An 18219-nucleotide genomic window follows, 5' to 3' on the forward strand; every position below is an offset into this window, starting at 1 on the left:
TCCTCCTCCTCCTCCTCCAGGGACCGGAATCAAGTCTATGGAATCAACCTCTGAAAGCCAACGGGGCCGGGCTTGTGACAGCGTGTTTACATCCTCTTCCTCAAGGAGGGCAGCCAAGGAAAGCCGGGGGGGCACCATGGGCAGGACAGTCACTGTCGCCACCTGCGCCTTGAACCAATGGGCGATGGATTTTGATGGCAACCTGGAAAGGATTTTGAAAAGTAAGCCAGAGAGGCGGTGCTTGAACCCCCCCCCCCCCGCAACACGTATTCAAGTCAGGGCTGGATTAAGAATAATAAACTGTAACGTAACATTGTATTTTTGGACATGGAACAAAACTTATGGTAAGATGGGAAATAAATGTTTGCTTTTGCCTACCTCCACTTTATTTAGATTTGGAAAGTGTTTGACTTTATTGAATTGCAGGGTCTTTTATTACTGTATTGCTTTTATTACTGTTAGCTGCTTTGGGTCTCCTTTTGAAAGAAATACAGTGAATATAAAATAAATATAACAATTTCCCATTATTATTATTATAATATCCCATTTTATCTCTCTAGAAAGAGGCCCAAAGTGGCTAACCACACTAAAAACATTATTATTATTATTATTTGAAACACAACAAGATGAGTCCACAGCTGGCTGTTGTATTGCATCACACGTCGGACACTTCCCAAGTGTCCAGGACTGTGTGATGTATTGGCGAATAATGTGTGTAGGTGGCCTTTTGCAGGTGGCAGATGGTAATTTTGTCAGCACCGATTGTATTTAAGTGCAGGCCAAGGTCTTTAGGCACTGCACCCGGTGTGCCGATCACCACTGGGACCACCTTTACTGGCTTGTGCCAGAGTCCTTGCAGTTCGATCTTTAAATCCTCATATCATGTCAGCTTTTCTAGTTGTTTCTCTTCAATCCTCTATTATTATTATTATTATTATTATTATTATTATTATATTAACAGTTCTGGGAACTTGTTCTTTTGGGCTCCTTTTTTGGGGAGCTTACAAACGTCCTCTTCAGTTAGCAAAGACTATGGGTACATCTACACTGTACACGGTATATTACAGCTTGGCACCACTTTAATTGCCATGGCTGAGTACTAGAATCTTGGGATCTTTGGCAGAGAAGGCTGAAGCCATTGTAAAACTACAACTGTAGAATTCTGTAGCATTGAGCCATAGCAGTTGAAGTGTAGTTATATATCCCAGGACAAAGAAGTTCCTTTCTGCAAAGTTTTTTTGCACCTTTGCCACGTGTGTTTGTGTCTTCAAGTCGCCTGTGGACTTAGGGCAACTCCGTGACCTCAGTATGGCTTTCCTAAGCATGGAATACTCAAATATAGTTTTGTCAGTCTCCTCCTCTGGAATATAGCCAATACTGCAGTATCTGACATTCATCATTAGCCTCCCATCCAAATACTAAACAGAACTGAGTCTGCTTAGATTCCAAGATCAGATTGGAGCCAGTGCCTTTAATATCTTTGGGCCGTCTAGACAAGATTTTATTTTTTAGTATCAATATTGCCATCGAGAAAATGGTGAAAGAGGGCTGGAGTAACACAGGCTTTCAGGCAGCAGCATGTGTGCAGTAAACAAAGTAGTAAAATGTGAGCTAAGAAAGTGTGGGATTCCATTCCAGTCCATTCTAGTTGCCATAACATGCAGGTAAACAATAACTTTTTCCAGACTTATTGAGTTACTGTATGTGTGAATTTCAAAACAAAGGGAAAAAGAAACAGTAGCTAATGCTTCCTCAGAAGTAACATGTTACAAATAATAAAACTTTAAGTTTGCCCACCAAAATGGAAATCATAATAAAAGAGGGAATATTTATTTATTTACGACATTTATATGCCGCCCTTCCCACCCCAAAGGGGACTCAGAGTGGCTTACAAGTAATATGTAAATAAATATATTATATTATTACCATAGCACAGTATTAGTATTATATATTACTATGAGGCCCTATGAGGAGTGGCTAGCCCTATGAGGAGCAGCTTAAAGAGCTGGGCATGTTTAGCCTGAAGAAGAGAAGGCTGAGAGGAGACATGATAGCCATGTATCATGTGAGAGGAAGTCATAGGGAGGAGAGAGCAAGCTTGTTTTCTGCTGCCCTGGAGACTAGGACACAGAACAATTGCTTCAAACTGCAAGAAAGTAGATTCCATCTGAACTTTAGGAAGAACTTCCTGACTGTGAAAGCTTCTTCAGGCTAAACATGCCCAGCTCTTTAAGCTGCTCCTCATAGGGCTTATTCTCCAGACCTTTGATCATTTTGGTCCCCCTTCTCTGGACACATTCCAGCTTGTCAACATCTCTCTTTAATTGCGATGCCCAAAATTGGACACAGTGTGATTTCAGGTGTAGTCTGGTCGAGGAAGAATAGAGAGGCAGCATGACTTCCCTGGATGTAGACACTATACTCCTATTTATGCAGGCCAAAATCCCATTGGCTTTTTTTGCTGCCGCATGACATTGTTGGCTCATGTTTAACTTGTTATCCACGAGGACTGCAATATCTTTTCCACACATAGATCCTTCTCCCAAAAGACTGTAGAAAATTCTTAATTATATTTTAATTTTGCAGGTATTGAAATTGCTAAAAACAAAAAAGCAAGATACCGGGTTGGACCAGAACTTGAAATTTGGTGAGAACACATTTTTATTTTCCTGAGTGTCAAATAATATGTAGCTGTTTTATAGAAAAGAAGAATTAATATGTACTCAATGGTATAGACTTTCAGTTTTTTTTCCTCATGTAACAAATTTTGTTGCTTAATGTACATTTCTGTTGTCATTTGTTGTTGTTTTAATCTTAAGAATCAAAATGGGTAATAGCAACATAATGCCTGCTAGAAACACAGTCAAAAGCAATTGCAATTTATCAATTTCCATAAGTATTTTTGCAGTCTTCATTTTAAATGTGATTAACAATTTTTAGTTAAACACTATTTTTGCATGAATTGAGGAAGTTGTCCAGAAATGAAGCTGGGCAAACTTAGTAGGGGAAATGAGATCCATAGCAGCAAGCAAGACATCAAAGTAACCTTTTAAACAAGTATAATTTCTGTTAGAAAGAAAACCTAGTATTTGGTTGTCCATGGGGCCATCTACACTGATCATTTCATGCCTTTTCAAAACAGCATTGAAGAAAGTTATTTCACTGTGTAGATAATTACATTGGAAATCCCAAACCACAGAGCACTAATGCACTTTAAGGCCTTCTTTCACTTGCTTTCTTGGTAGTTTGTTGTTTGGGTACCACACTTTGAAGATAATATAGATAGGGCCCATATATTTAGACAATCAGCACTGTTAAAGTTGACAGCCCCAACACATGGTATAGTCTACAGCAGTGTTTCTCAAACTCTGCTCCTCCAGGTGTTTTGGACTTAAGCACCCACATTAATCCAGATTTTCTTTCTGTTTGTACACATTAAGGAGTATATAGGAATATGGGAACTCACTAAATAGGTATATATACATTGTTTAGGGTTTTTTTACCTTTGTGAAACCAACTCAGAATTTCCTCCCTGATGTGTTATGTTCTTTGTCTCACTTATTTTCTTCCTGTTTCCTTTCCTTTGCAGTGGATATGGCTGTTCAGATCATTACTATGAATCAGATACACTCTTACATTCATTTCAAGTTCTGAGGAAGCTTTTGGAATCTCCTGTTAGTCAAGACATAATATGTGATGTTGGAATGTAAGTACTATGCAGTTGCAATCTATAGTGTGTTGCCAAGGAACAGAACTGTATTGAAATTATACCATAGGGTTCCACTTGACTGAAATGATTGACAACGAAGGTAGATGGTTTCTAGTACTGATCTTCATCTGTTGAGCATTGTCAAGATAGAATCATAAAAGAAGGACAAAAACGAAAAGCCTTTCTAATTGATGCTAGAACAGCGATGCTGGAAAGTAGCAGTGTTTGTTGTTATGTGAAGGATAGTCAAAACTAGGTTTTCTTTTGTTCCTCTGTTTTATATAATTACATGCCCTGTATTAAGGGATCTTGATAGCTGATGTCATGGTGGCCTATGTGTTTGTTACATCCCAAATAGACTACTGCAACATGTTCTATGTGGGGTCGTCTTTGAAGATTGTTTGGAAGCTTCAAATGGTCCAACGGGTGGCAGCCAGATTCCTTACTGGGGCGGCATACAGGGAGTATACAACCCCCTTGTTGTGTCAGCTCCACTGGCAGCGCAATTCAAAGTGATGGTTCGAACGTATCTCCCTCTATGAACCATCTCCGAGTCTAAGATCTTCTGGGGAGGCCCTGCTCTTGGTCCCACCTCCTTCGAAGGTGCGGCTGGTGGGAATGAGAGACAGGGCCTTCTCAGTGGTGTCCCTTCTGCTCCCTCCCCAGTGAAATGAGATCAGTGCCCTCCCTCTTGGTCTTCAGAAGGAACATAAAGACATGGCTATGGGACCAACCCTTTGGACAGTAAAGTAATGCAGTACAAGAAATGAATAGGAAATATGTGCAATTTGGACATTTGGAATGGCTTCAAATTACGATTCTGGATTATGTGATTCTAATGTTATATTAAGATGTTTTCAATTCTGTTTTAATTGTCTAAATGTTGCTTATGTTTTATGTTTAATATGATTTTAAAGGTTTTAATTTATAGTTATATGTCATCGTTTTAGATATTATGCTTTGTTTTTATATATGTTGGCATTGACTCTTGCTATTATTTGATGTACATCACTGAGTCCCGTTCCCCCCCCCCCCCCCCGGAGTGAGAAAAGCGATATGCAAATGCAGTAAATAAATAAATAAATAAATGTCACTGGTTTTTCTTATTTCTTTAGGCCTGTTATGCATCGAAATGTTCGCTACAATTGTAGAGTGATCTTTCTAAACAGGTATGTTCCCAATTGCCTATAACAAAACAGTATCTGTAATTTCCTGTTGATTTTAATGGAAGACTCAGCACATGCTTGATTGACAATAAAAGTGGAGCTTGTTTCCAAAAGGTACCAAATTTATCTGAATTTTTTTTACAGAAATCAAAAGAAATGTCATTTTCCAAGCTCTGTGCCAAGGGGATTTGATATATTTTGATCTGGTGCATAATATTCTACTCCTATCCAACAATGTGCTGCCTCCTATAACTCATTTTTAATTACTTTAGTTTTCATGCCTTTTGGAAACAAACTCCACATTATAGAATGGTGACTTATGCCAATGTAACAGTCTTACACCAGTGTAAGGCACTTTTCGAAATTGTTACAGTGAGAAAGAAGAGAATACCATTTCCATCACTGGTAAAAACTCCCCTGCCAACTTCCAAGCAGTCTAAACTAGAACGACTAGAAATGACTTTCTATGCCTGTTACTCAATCCCTGGTTGCCCCTGGGGTTATTTTACTTTTGCTGTTTTAATGCCACCTGTGCTGGCATGGTCATACTGATAAACATGACTTCTCAAAATGGGCTAATTTAAGCAGATGAAAGAACATTTAAATAGTATTTCTTAAAACTCTTGCTTTCATTTGCTTAACATTTGATTGGTTTCTTGGTGTTGTTATTCAAGGAAAATTCTTCTAATACGGCCAAAGATGGCACTGGCAAATACAGGAAACTACCGGGAAATGCGATGGTTTACACCTTGGAGCCGATCACGGTAGGCTACATAAATATTTTTAAATTCTTATTTCATTTATATCCTTCCATTTTTCCATCATGCAACTTAAGGTGTTTAACAGGAGAAGTCATTCCAATCTCCCTTTGAATCATTGACCAACCTCAGACCTTCTTAGCTTTAACATGAAGATCATGTCATGAGATGATCCTAGTGAAATCTTTTTCACTGTGACAACTTTGTATAATTGCATCAGCCATAAACCAAACTTCGCAGCTATTCTAAAGTGTAGACATTATGCATTCTATACTTCGTTGGCTCTTGGTTGAATTAAAAGCTCTTCCAGAGGCTCTTTTTGTAGCCTCTTGAGACTTTTTTTACAGCCTTGTGAATCTTTACTTTATCTATTGTTTATCCTTTTTCAGTGCAAAGGTATTTATATTAGATTGCCTCATGCTGATGACTTTTAGATTACAGCACCCACCAAAGTCTTTTCAAATGACTAGGATGGAGTGCTATAGCACTTCCCAAGGCCTGCTAGAATGGGTAGGGATGAGATGAGTTATAGCCCCAAACACCTGAAGAACATGGGTTTGGAATAAAGCTGCTTTATACCAAGCCTAGTTCATGGCACATCATGTTCACAAAGATATCCCTTGCCTGGGATAGCAAACTGGGTTGTGAAGAAATTGGTATCTTGAGAAGATGGAGTGGGGGAGGGGGTTGTCTCTTAAGAAGAGTGCAGGCTTCCTTTTTATTTTAGCCATTGTTTTAGTTTGATGTTTTTAAAGGAAAAAAATGAGTTATATTTTATGAAAGCTCCAAAATTAAGACATCCCAGATAATTTTCTTGCTGAAGTTGTGAAGGAGTATATGGACACTGAACAAGACATATTTATGTACTCGTTTATGGTAAAATTTGATTTCCCCCCCAGCAATGTAGAAGAATATTTTCTTCCCAGGATAATACAGGAGGTAACGCTTCAGGTAAGGCCATTTCTTCCTGTCTATTAACTTTTCACAAATAAAGGATAGATGGCTTATAGGAATTGCTATTTTTTTGTTCTGTTTTCTATGAAAATGTCATAACCAGTGGTTTTATTTTTTACTCTATTAATTAAAAATAGACCTGGCAAATGAATAGAAAATTGCAGTGATAGCACTGGTGAGAACATTGGAAACTATGTGCCTTTGGACTCTGAACCACCTAATAAAATTACAGTTGCCTGCCATGTTTCATGTTTAAATTTAGCAGAATTTATTAATATAGTCATTCTATAAATAATTTGGTCCTTCAGCATGACCTTATGGTCAACGTATGATGGAAGTCAACCATGGAGTTGTGCTAGAGGACTTTGAGATTTTGGGGTAAGAATTATAGATGTTAATATGACCCGTGGATAAGTCAAGGGACATTCTGTGTAGAGAGTGAAGCACCAAGGCTAACCAAGGGGGCCAGCTGCCCATGTTGACTGCAGCTGCTGCTGCCATTTTCCCACCCAGGCATTCAAAAAGATATTTAATCACTACTCAGTGAAGGAGATGGTACCTTTAAAAAATAATAGAGGTATGGTATTAAACTTATATTAAAAAAGGAACTGAATAACAGGGATATCACAGACAGTCGAGTCATGTTCGACTGAGCTACTTCTTTCTCACTTCAGAAATGCAGAGGAGATCATGGGCACATCTACACTGACCACTAAGGTCAATGTGAAACTGAGAAGGAAGTAATCTCACTGTGTGGACGATTATGTATGAAGTCCCGAAACCAATTCAAAGTCTAGGTTGTGCTTATATATACAGAGGCTAGTCTTCAGCCAGTTCCAGGATTGGGCAATTGTTTTTTCTCTCAACTCCACCTGCTGCAATGCGAATGTGTTGATCTCTGGAGCACTTTAATTGCTTTCACCATCTGATGTGCTTTATACGTAGGCATGCTGATGTGTGTTGCTGTGTGTGTTTGTGGTGCACATAATCTAAACACTATACTTCAAACTGCATTAAGTGGTCAGTGTAGATGTGCCCCCTGTTTCCTGTGCCATTTCATAAAGAAGTAAAGCTTGCAAGACTTTGTTGTTATTTATTCGTTCAGTTGCTTCCAACTCTTCATTACCTCCTGGATCAGTCAATGACTACAAGTGTTGTATTGTCTCCTTCATTGTGCCGAGATTGTGGATGGTTCCAGCAACATAAATCCTACTAATTATTCTAGCAATAATGGCGTAGATCATAGGAATGGAGGCTCACTCTTTCTGCCAATACATCTACCAATCCTGCTCTCCATTTGTTGATGGGGGATATGAAGAAGTCTGACATATACGTATATACATTGAACATATAGGGCTTCAGATCTTGGAGAGAGCAAATGTGTGTAAGGAAGAGTCTTCCACTAATATATGTTTTTGTTTGATTGAGAAAACCCAAATTTTCAGTTCTTCTCTGCTGGGTTTTTTGCAATTGTTCAAAATATGACTTTTTCAGAAGACAATTTTCTGCAATATAATGGCCTTTGGGATATTTTCCCCTACTTCTTTTTCAGGTTGCTATGACTTTTGGGTGTGTTCATTGATTACATTACGGTGTTATGAAACAGATTGTACAGGATGTGTCTATCACATTTTTGGCCAAATCTCATTATTATTAGTATTAGTATTAGCATTAGCATTACTATTGATTTTTGATGTGCATTCCCCCCACTTCAATGATCCTTAACTTCCTTGTTTATCCCAGGAAAGTGTCCCAATTGGTGATGCAGTACTGTCTACCTTAGATACCTGCATAGGGACGGAAATCTGTGAAGAACTGTGGATACCAACCAGGTATGGGTATCTGAAGAAAGCATCCCTGCAACTACTAAAATAATCAAAACCCAAATTGATTACACTGCCAAACACACATTTTGGTGCCTCAAGTGTTAGCCTTGTTACTGGATATATTTGACCTGCTGATTCTAAAAATGACACCAGCTTTCCTTTATCATTTTTTGTTTTGTTTTTGAGATGCAGAACATATGCCAAATAACCCCAGGAACAGTTTTAAAAACCAAGAAACCAAGAATTTTTGTTGTTGTGCTATGTTATGTTACATCCATGGCCACTAGGTCTGACCTCAGTATTGGATGGGGCACTGGGACTACATACGCATGCAGATAGGCCTGTAACCGAAGGGGGGAGGGTGGCGGTGTTCACTTGTGAATTTTAATTGGTTAACCAGTTTATGAGTAAACCAGTTTTTTTTTCAACCTGTCACACTTTGGCTACACTTTTTTCAACCTGTCACACCCCTCTTAGCTACAGGTCTTCATTCAGGCATACATGTCTCCCCTCAACCACTCCTCAGTGAGCAGATATATGGCAATTCCAACCTCTGTGCCCAGTGCAACATAGGGATTGATTGAAGGTGTGAAGACTGTAGCTTATACACGTACCTTCCTCAGTATTCATCATGGAGAAAGCTTTTGTTTACTTATCCTTTTTGCCTTCTCACAAGGCTTCTAAAGACGGCGGGGTGGAATATTTTAGGTCTATGCCCATGCAACTGATAACATGTCAGCATTTTAAGATAAATTTAATTGTGTATCCCAGGATAGCAGAAGGGTTGGACTAGGTGGCCCTTGCATTCCCCATTGTATGATTCCATGCCTTTGTCATTGCTTTTCTATGTTTAAAGAACCCTCTTGTAAAAATTGATTGTTTAATTTGTACCTTGATTTTTAAAAATTATCTTGGATTCAGTTGCAAACTCAGGGTTTTTGCCCCTGTTATCTCCATACAGTTTTGGAGGGTTCCCCAGCAGTCCAATACTTTTGGGGGGTGGCTTCCAGAGCATCAGAGAAAATGACCTTCCCTCTGTTTCCTCTAGCGAGAGAGTAGTGAATGCCATTCCTCTCGCAGATCCTGGGAATCCATCCTCTTCTACAAAATAGCAACCTGATTTGGAGTGAAATTACATTTTAAGCAGTCAAAGAAAACGTCATTGTTTAGTCAAATCTGCTTGATCTCACTATTCACATCAGTACTTATAATTAACATTCAGTATGGTGATTTGCAGTTGTGTTTATCTCTTTTATAGCACAGTTAAAAGTTCTAAGGTCATTTGTATGTTTGTGCTCAATTTGTAGTCCTCACATTGAGATGGGAATTGACGGTGTGGAGATCTTCACAAATTCATCAGCAAGTCATCATGTATTAGGAAAAGCTCATACTCGAGTGGAATTAGTAAATTCTGCAACAGCAAAGGTAAATGTTCCTGTAATCATCTCCCCTACTATAGTAAGGAAGAAGGAAGTGTATGGGTGTTAACATTTTAATATCATCACTAGAGTACATCAAAATTGACTGCACTTGGAATTCCTTCGCATCAAAGTTGATGCATCATGTGCCATTGGAACAGAGCTTTTATTTTATTTGAACATTCATAAAAGCAGAGTCTTTTGGAATTCTTTATCAACAGACCTTTAGGTTTTTGTGAAAATGAAGATCATATCTTTTCTTTTTTCCTTACTTCTGGTCTGTGCATATGTCCAAATCAAATATGAGAACTGGCCATATATTGTGTCTGTATGGATCCTTCTGTATTTAGGAAGGGATTTTATTTGAACTGGGAAGATCTAAACAGATAAAACTTCCTGTAGTCTGGAGAACCATTGTGGTTAGAGTGTTATGCAAAATTGCTGTATTTGTCATGCAAATGAAATTTGACACTGAAAGGTCACTAATCCACCTACATTTATCCATTCAGTTCTGTTACTAAGGAAAGATTCAGTGGGGACAAGTATCTGCTTTTTATGTATAGACACAAAAATAACAACTTGGAAGTTTGCTTGCAAAAGTTAGTGACCTGAGGGATCTTCCTATCGGTTTCCATAAATGTAAGACTAATCCAAGGGGGCTTGTTGACTATTATTTGCTGCTACTTTTTCAACACTATGACTAGATTGCAAAATAAAAGGTAAAACCATATACATTTGTATAATATGGTTAAGTCTGAAAGGGTTTACTGAATAACATTCTTCTTTTCAGAATGGTGGCATATATCTCTTAGCCAATCAGAAGGGCTGTGATGGTGATCGTCTCTATTATGATGGCTGCGCCATGATTGCTATGAATGGAAGCACCGTTGCTCAAGGTGTTCAGTTCTCTCTGGATGATGTGGTAATGCTAATTAACTAAAACATATGTAAATGGCATGGGAAAGGATAAACATGCTCACAGTGCAATTTACAAATTACTGAATATAAACTGAGGCACCTGATTTTACCACAAAAAACTGGGAAAACTTATTGACTCGAATATAAGCCTAGGATGGGGAATGCAGCAGCTACTGGGCAATTTCAAAATAAAAGTAGATATCCATAAAATTACATTAATTGAGGCATGGAGCTTCTCTTGGCATAGCAACCCAGCCAAGAGGAGAAGCTGCGTGTTGCTGTGCCAAAAAGGGAGGAGGAGTTCAACTGGCCTTCCTGCCAGGACCCTCACTTGAGTATAAGCCGAGGGGGCCCTTTTCAGCATAAAAATGTGCTGAAATACTCGGCTTACACTTGAGTATATACAGTAATTACTGAAATTAAAATCCATATTAGGCCCTTGTGTATCAAAAATTGTTTGTATGCTTTAATATTGGAATATATTAAGAACTTCTATATTGCCTTCCATTTGATTGCTGCTATAAAAATGAATATAAGTAGAATGGCAATCTGTCAGGGGGTGCATGGAATGCTTCTTGGCAAGGGGTTGGACTGAAGGGCCCATGAGGTCTCTTCCAACTCTATGATTCTGTATAGTGAAAACTCGGTGAGAACACAGAACCACACAACTAATTTATTTTTCCTTTCCTTTTCAGGAAGTCTTGGTTGCCACACTAGACCTAGAAGATGTCAGAAGTTATAGGGCAGAAATATCCTCTCGAAACCTAGAAGTGAGATTAATCATCATTTGCATCCCAGAACAACCAAGCCTGTGAAAACGAGGCCTATTTCTATAGATAAATGCTGTACTCCCTTTGTTTCCTTAATTGCCTTTTCTTTTTGTTTAAACATTCTTAGGCCAGTAAAGTGACTCCCTATCCCAGAATAAAAGTACACTTTGCACTTTCATGTTCTGATGACATATGTACACCTACAAGTGAGCCAATCCAGTGGAAATATCATAGTCTTCCAGAGGAAATCAGGTAAGCAGAAACAGAGAAATCAGCTGTCCTGTCTTGTCCTGTTCAGGCACAACTCCTTGTTCATGCTGTGACAGTTACTGCAGTATCATGCATGAGTCAAGCAGAATGGTAATGAACAGTTCCAACCTTTGTCTGTCTTTCCAGGGCTAGTATTTTTCTGAGACTGATATTTTCATAAATTTCTTCCTGAGTCCTTGTTTATCTTTCTAAACATATTTGGAATACTTTCTGGCTTATAGAATGACTTTTTCTTTTTCATGATTTAGTGCTGTTCAATCTTATACTTAAATACTTAAGATTAGTAATAGAACAGAATGTTCTTAGAACTTTTTTTTTCCACACTCCACATTGCACGCTATACCAATTCTTTCCCTTTTTTCATCAACTCCCTTTTTTCATCAACATATAAGAATACTAATATGTATTCTTTTATTTTCCCTTATTAATCAGATCATAAAGTATATTCACAATTAATAATTAAGATGTTCAGGCACTTTAATACTAAACATGCCAAGTGAAATTAATTTTACTGACTTTATACCCTTAGCTAAAATCCGTGTGATAGATTTGTTATTGGGAGGTAGCATTTCAGACAGCATGACAAAGCACTGCCCCTCATTTGTTGTAATTTATAATGAACCTATGACTTTATGCTGCTCAATCCTAGTGGGATTAAACAGCATAAAGAATGTGTATAGGCTGAGTTAACGTATAAGGTTTAGGATGTTTCCCTAAGAAGAGGGAGAACCAGATTCTAGTTTAGAGTCAGCTGTAAAACGGAAGGAATGTGTGACCTTTTGCCACCTTCCATATTTTGTGAGGAGTACAATCCTTTGACCACCTTTACAAAATATGGTACAGTGGGTTCTTAGTATCTGCTGAAGTTTGGTTCCCAGGTCCACCCATGGCTACCAAAATCTGTTGATGCTCAAGTCCAGTTATATACGGTGGTGTGGTAAAATGGTGTCCCTTATGTAAAGGGGCAAGAACAAGGTTGACTTTTGGGATTCTCTATTGGAATATTTAATAGCTGTGGATGAGTGGGTATAGGATCTGTGAATATGGAGGGCTGACCACATGTCTCTTTGAACACCTTATGGCAGTGGTTCTCAACGTGTGGGTCCTCAGGCATTTTGGCCTACAACTCCCAGAAATCCCAGCCAGTCTACCAGCTGTTAGGATTTCTTGGAGTTGAAGACCAAAACATCTGGGGACCCATTGCCTTAAGGAAAGGTGGAATACAGACAAGGGAAAATGGGAAATCAGAACCTAAAAGTCTCTTCTTTTGTGACATTTTGTTTTTTGGTTCTGACATTAAAATACACCTAGTACACAACCATAGCTCATTGGAGTAGGTGAAACTTGTAAAAGGGGTGGTGGTAAGAGAGATTACTAATCCCCTTTCCAGTACATTTCATTTCTTGTTTGCATCTATTTTGAAAAGGTGCATCTCTCATTGGTGCACAAAATAGGCTCTTCATAACTGATGCAATAAGTGCATAATATTAGCAGACAAATCCAAAAACCTTGAATTGTAATTTTCTGTAGGAATCTATGTGTTTAATTATAATCTAAATTGTTAAAGCTCCATTGACTTTAGTAGGTTTTATCTCTGAGTAAACATGATTAGTTAATGCTGCAGATTATATATGTGGTCACACCATGCGAATGAAGGCCATGATATTACTTTTAAAAAGGCAGGAGAGACAAATGAAAGAAAACAAAAAACAACCCACCAATGTATATTAATTTTGAAATATGCTTTTTTACTTTCAGCCTTGGTCCTGCATGTTGGCTTTGGGACTATTTAAGGCGTAGCAAACAGGTAAAGATGTCCACTTCCTTACTCATCAAATAGTTTAGCATTTTTAGCAGAACCTATCTATCAATTTGTGGTGTAGTGGTTTGGGTGTTGGACAAGGACACAGAAAGGCCATTCAGCCATCAATATCTACTTTGGGCAAGTCACACTCTCTCATTCTCAGAGGACAGCAAAGGCACATCTCCTCTGAACAAATTCTGCCAAGAAAATTGTTGTATTTTGAAAGCTTCAGCATAAATCAGAAATGACTTGAAGGCACACAACACTGAATATGTTTTTGAGAAAATCTAATTGTGCCATTAATATAAAGTGTATAGTTTAGTCCTGCTTCCTGTTGCCTATGGAAGTAATGGATAGGGTTTTTATTGGTTTGTCTTTTAAATATGTTTTCAAATACTGTACTTTGCTCTCCACTCAGAGAGTTCTGTAAATTGAGAAGAAAGTGGGAATTTGGAGTCATAGTAGTAAGGATGGGAATTTAGTTCAGAAGCACAACTACACCTGGACTTTCCTACAATTGCTACATGGTTATTGGTTTGAGCATGCTGGCACATTCCTTTATTTTACCATATTGTTATTTCTTGGAGTTCCAATGGCTAATATCTGACAACAGTCTCTAGAATGTGATAAGAATGGAGAAGGAAAATAAAAAGAAACATATCCCCATACATTATCTTTCTTTTTTTGCTAGAACATTACTTCACTTCAGTTTCTATTTCTATAATGCTATATAATTTATTTATTTTGTTTATTTACGACATTTCTATCCCGTCTTTCTCAAGCCTGAAGGAGACTCAAGGCGGCTTACAAATTGGCAGCTATTCGATGCCATAAGAATCCACAATATACAATTAAAACATTTAAAACAGCATTATAAAATCAATATAAAATATAAACATTCTATGTTATATATTTTGCTTCTTTCTGTGTTGACCATATTATGGTGTTACTACAGGATGCAGTTCTGAAAAGCAAGAAGCCTAATAAGCTGATGAGTTGGCCTTATTGTGCCACCCCCCCCCCCCCCCCAACCAATGCATGATTACATTAGGGTGTTGTGTGGTTTCTGGGCTGTACGGCTGCGTTCTAGCAGCATTTTCTCCTGAAAATCTTCAGGAGAGCCAGGCACAGATGCAGGCAAAATGCCAGGAGAAAATGCTGCTGGAATACAGCCATACCGTCTGGAAACCACACAACACCACTGTGATTCTGGCTGTGAAAGCCTTCGACAATACATGATTACATTAATGTGCATTTTCCAGAGCTCTTTTTCTGGAATAACTTGGCTCAAACTGTGAAGGGAGCCCTTCTGGCTACATGTAACCAGAAGTAGACAACTTCAGGTACAGAATTCTGCACTGTCGACTTAGGAAAAAAAAGAGTTGAGGATGTAATTTCAGAATAGTCAATGCATTTTTGTTGTTTCTTTTGTTGTGATTTCTTAAGGGAGGATTTCTCTTGCCACTGAGTGGTGGGGTGGACAGTTCAGCAACAGCCTGTATTGTGTACTCCATGTGTCGTCGTATTTGTTATGCTGTAGAAAATGGAAGTAAGTGCACCTTAAAACTGGAGATGTACCAAAAGTTTGTTATAGCATGGAGTGGGGAAATTCTGTTGGACCAAGTGTTAGTTATTCAACATCAGTCGACAAACAATTGGACACCATCAGTCAAAGTGATCTTAAGTCCACTTATGATTTTGCTTTTTTTGGATTTCATGGGTGGAGCCCATTCCTGATTCAAAACTGCTTCCTTGCATGGGAAAACTAGCTTCCTAATCTTAAAATGTTTTTTGCCAAAGGTGATGACCACAAGGGTGGGGTGGGGTGGGGTGATGAGCTACAAAAGAAGATTAAATTGCATTCACATGACCCACAAGTTGCACTTTGTCAATCCCTTCTATAGATAATTATTTGTCATGTGCTTATAACATTTATTTTCTTCTTCTTGTGTCTCAGTTGAACATATAGCTTATATTGAATAACACGATCAGTCAACCCTACTCAATATTGCTAATACTAAAGGTCTTGCTTGGAAGTTGCTCAGGATTGGGACTTTCTGTTAGCAAAGCATGTGTTGTACTATGGAGCTACCTTTTTCCCCTTGAAGGAATTCTCTAGGCACCCAATCCCAAATCCTAAGATTCACACCAATAATCTTGTGCATCTTTACATTACAGGGGAAGGATAAGCCCTCTTTCCGAGAAGCTAGTCCTTCATTAGTGACCTTCTAATTGAGACAGTCTTGGGGGAACATGCTGTTCTTTACAACGAAGTTTCAACATCAATGTCGTAAAACATGGCCTTGTTCCTAAAATGTGTGTTTGGGGTAAAAACAAATATTTTAGAACTTCAGTCACAAAGAGCTCTGTATTTCCAAGTGTTCCTGTTGTGACATGTTCTACTTATTGGCATTATTATTATTTGTTTTGGGGAAATTACAAATTGATATATAAAGGCAGTCGCTTTCAGCCTGAAAAGCGTGGGATAAAAGTGTGGTAAATAAATAAAGAAATATTTTTTTGTAGAAATTGTTTCTGGTGGAAGCCTTTTTGGTACTTTTTCATCCAAAGTACTGATATAGATTTTTAGCTGTGGAAGATATCCAAAGCCTATAAGGAAATGATGGTCCTAAGTCATTGAAACCGAATCATAAATATACTTGAAAACAGTAGTACAAGTTCATCTCTGTCTTAAGCTTGGGCAGCCTTCGTTCAAGGCCAATGTATCTAAGAAAATAACAACCTCATTTTATTACAGTGTGAGATAACTGAGGTCTCTTGAGAAGAGCATTTCATTGCAAATAATTCTCCTTGTAGTGGTATAGAGAAAAGATGCAATCCGGCCAACAAGGAGTATTCCATTCCCATTTATTCCTGTGATGATGTTTGAAATACATGAGGCATCTATTGCACTGAAATTCAGAAGATCTTAGAGATGCTTCACTTTAACCTGCTCATGCCCAAATTGTTGCAAAACCACATTTTTAAACATGCATATTTAAGTGTAAATTTCATGAAACACTATAGTATACTATATTTCCAAGAAAAAATGTATTCAATTATACTAGTTGTGTGCTAGAAGAAAAAGCAAACCTAACATGTGTTTAACAGAAGTAATAATGTGCATCCAAATGCTTAATGTAATCACATTTTCTTTTGTTCATATCTTGTATAAACTAAAATGAATTATGCAAGCTATTCCCTTCTAAGGAGTGCTTAATTATGTGTAACCTTGAAGAAAAGAAAGTGTGTTTTATGTTAATCTCTCATTTAATATTCATCTCTTATGTTTAATAATAATAATAATAATAATAATAATAACAACAACTTTATTTGTAGACCACCCTATCTCCCCGAGAGGACTCAAGTTGGTTTCCAACACATATGGCAAACATTCAATGCCAACAAAGAAACATATCAACAAATTACATCAAAACGAGACACATTAAACAACATCAAACAGCCTAACTGTAAACTTAGTACCAAAAAACTTAACCCTAGAAGACAGAATCATAATTTGATTTCCGTTAAAGAAAGCTTACCTAAACCAGTAAACTGGAATATATCTGTTTTCATCTAATACTGCGTTGTATTTTTCAAAGTGAAACAGTGGATTTTAATTTTGTTATTTTGGAAACAGACATTCTAAAAAAGATTCACTCAATTTGTTTCCCTTTGGTTTGTTTCCTTCTCATTATTTTTAGATCAGAGTGTTTTGGATGATGTACGTAAGATAGTAAACGATAAGGCCTATATACCAAAGGAGTCACAGGAATTGTGTGGGCGCATCCTGACAACTTGCTACATGGCTAGTGAGAACTCTTCTCAAGAAACATACAACAATGCAAAATCTTTGGCTGGAGAAATTGGCAGGTATACACGCGTGCTTATAACATATAGTATGATAAAAAGCATGTGGGCCCCAATTCCAATCAACTTAAATGTGACAGCTATCATGGCACTATATCGAAATGGTTGTTCAGTTAAAAAACTACTTTGGGATACCAGCTTCTTTCGTTGAATTAGGTAAACCTCACAATGTCCTATGGTTGCTGAATCTGGAAAATAAATCACACCTTACATTGTTTGATGCACAGAGATTTCTCTCTCTATTTTAAATTTCTTTCCTTGTAGCCTTTGTGATTTTATTTTTAAGGCAGGATATTTGTTTTAAGAATACCAATTAGATAAAGCAGGAGTGGTATGTTAACCCAGCAGTCCTTTATTTCAGTTGTGAATGTTTCCCAGACCACAGATGTGGAGTGTAACAACAACACATTTTCTTCCAATACAGTAATACACTGAGTTAAGAGTTTAATTCATTCTGTGACCGAGCTGTTAACTCAAATTGCTCTTATCTCAAAGCAAATTTTCCCGTTGAGTTAATCTGTTTCAACCCCACCCCATTTTTGTTATATGTTTTTAAATAAGAAAATGTATTTTATAGATAGACATTTGAGGCGACAAAATGTGTCTGCCAATGTAACAGGAAGGCAGAACCTGCATATTCGCATGGAACAATAAAAAAAGAAAGATCTACTTTAAAATGGTAGAACCACAAAGTTATGGCACAATGGTAGATGCACAAAGTTGTGGCAAAGATGTACAAAGTACAAAGCAAAGAGG

The 18219-nt window shown here is 37.7% G+C and overlaps 1 protein-coding gene across 4 annotated transcripts in view; it reads left to right on the forward strand.

Annotated features, from left to right (window-relative positions):
* The window catches only part of NADSYN1 (NAD synthetase 1), a 35705-nt gene continuing 17486 nt past the window's right edge, over positions 1-18219 (forward strand). For 3 of the 4 annotated variants that reach the window (XM_060765512.2, XM_060765520.2, XM_060765530.2), the window contains exons 1-14: positions 1-221; positions 2587-2647; positions 3590-3706; positions 4825-4878; positions 5550-5639; positions 6533-6584; positions 8331-8419; positions 9721-9838; positions 10622-10753; positions 11445-11519; positions 11647-11771; positions 13548-13596; positions 15040-15142; positions 17298-17466. In XM_060765512.2, coding sequence (XP_060621495.2) covers positions 38-221; positions 2587-2647; positions 3590-3706; positions 4825-4878; positions 5550-5639; positions 6533-6584; positions 8331-8419; positions 9721-9838; positions 10622-10753; positions 11445-11519; positions 11647-11771; positions 13548-13596; positions 15040-15142; positions 17298-17466 — 1418 coding nt within the window. In that variant the 5' untranslated portion in view covers positions 1-37. Of the gene's footprint in view, positions 222-256; positions 345-2586; positions 2648-3589; positions 3707-4824; positions 4879-5549; positions 5640-6532; positions 6585-8330; positions 8420-9720; positions 9839-10621; positions 10754-11444; positions 11520-11646; positions 11772-13547; positions 13597-15039; positions 15143-17297; positions 17467-18219 lie in introns of those variants that run through there. The other variant, XM_060765540.2, reaches the window with a different exon arrangement.

Source organism: Anolis sagrei, chromosome 1 (assembly GCF_037176765.1).
Source record: "Anolis sagrei isolate rAnoSag1 chromosome 1, rAnoSag1.mat, whole genome shotgun sequence".
In the NCBI taxonomy this organism is placed as follows: Eukaryota; Metazoa; Chordata; class Lepidosauria; order Squamata; family Dactyloidae; genus Anolis; species Anolis sagrei.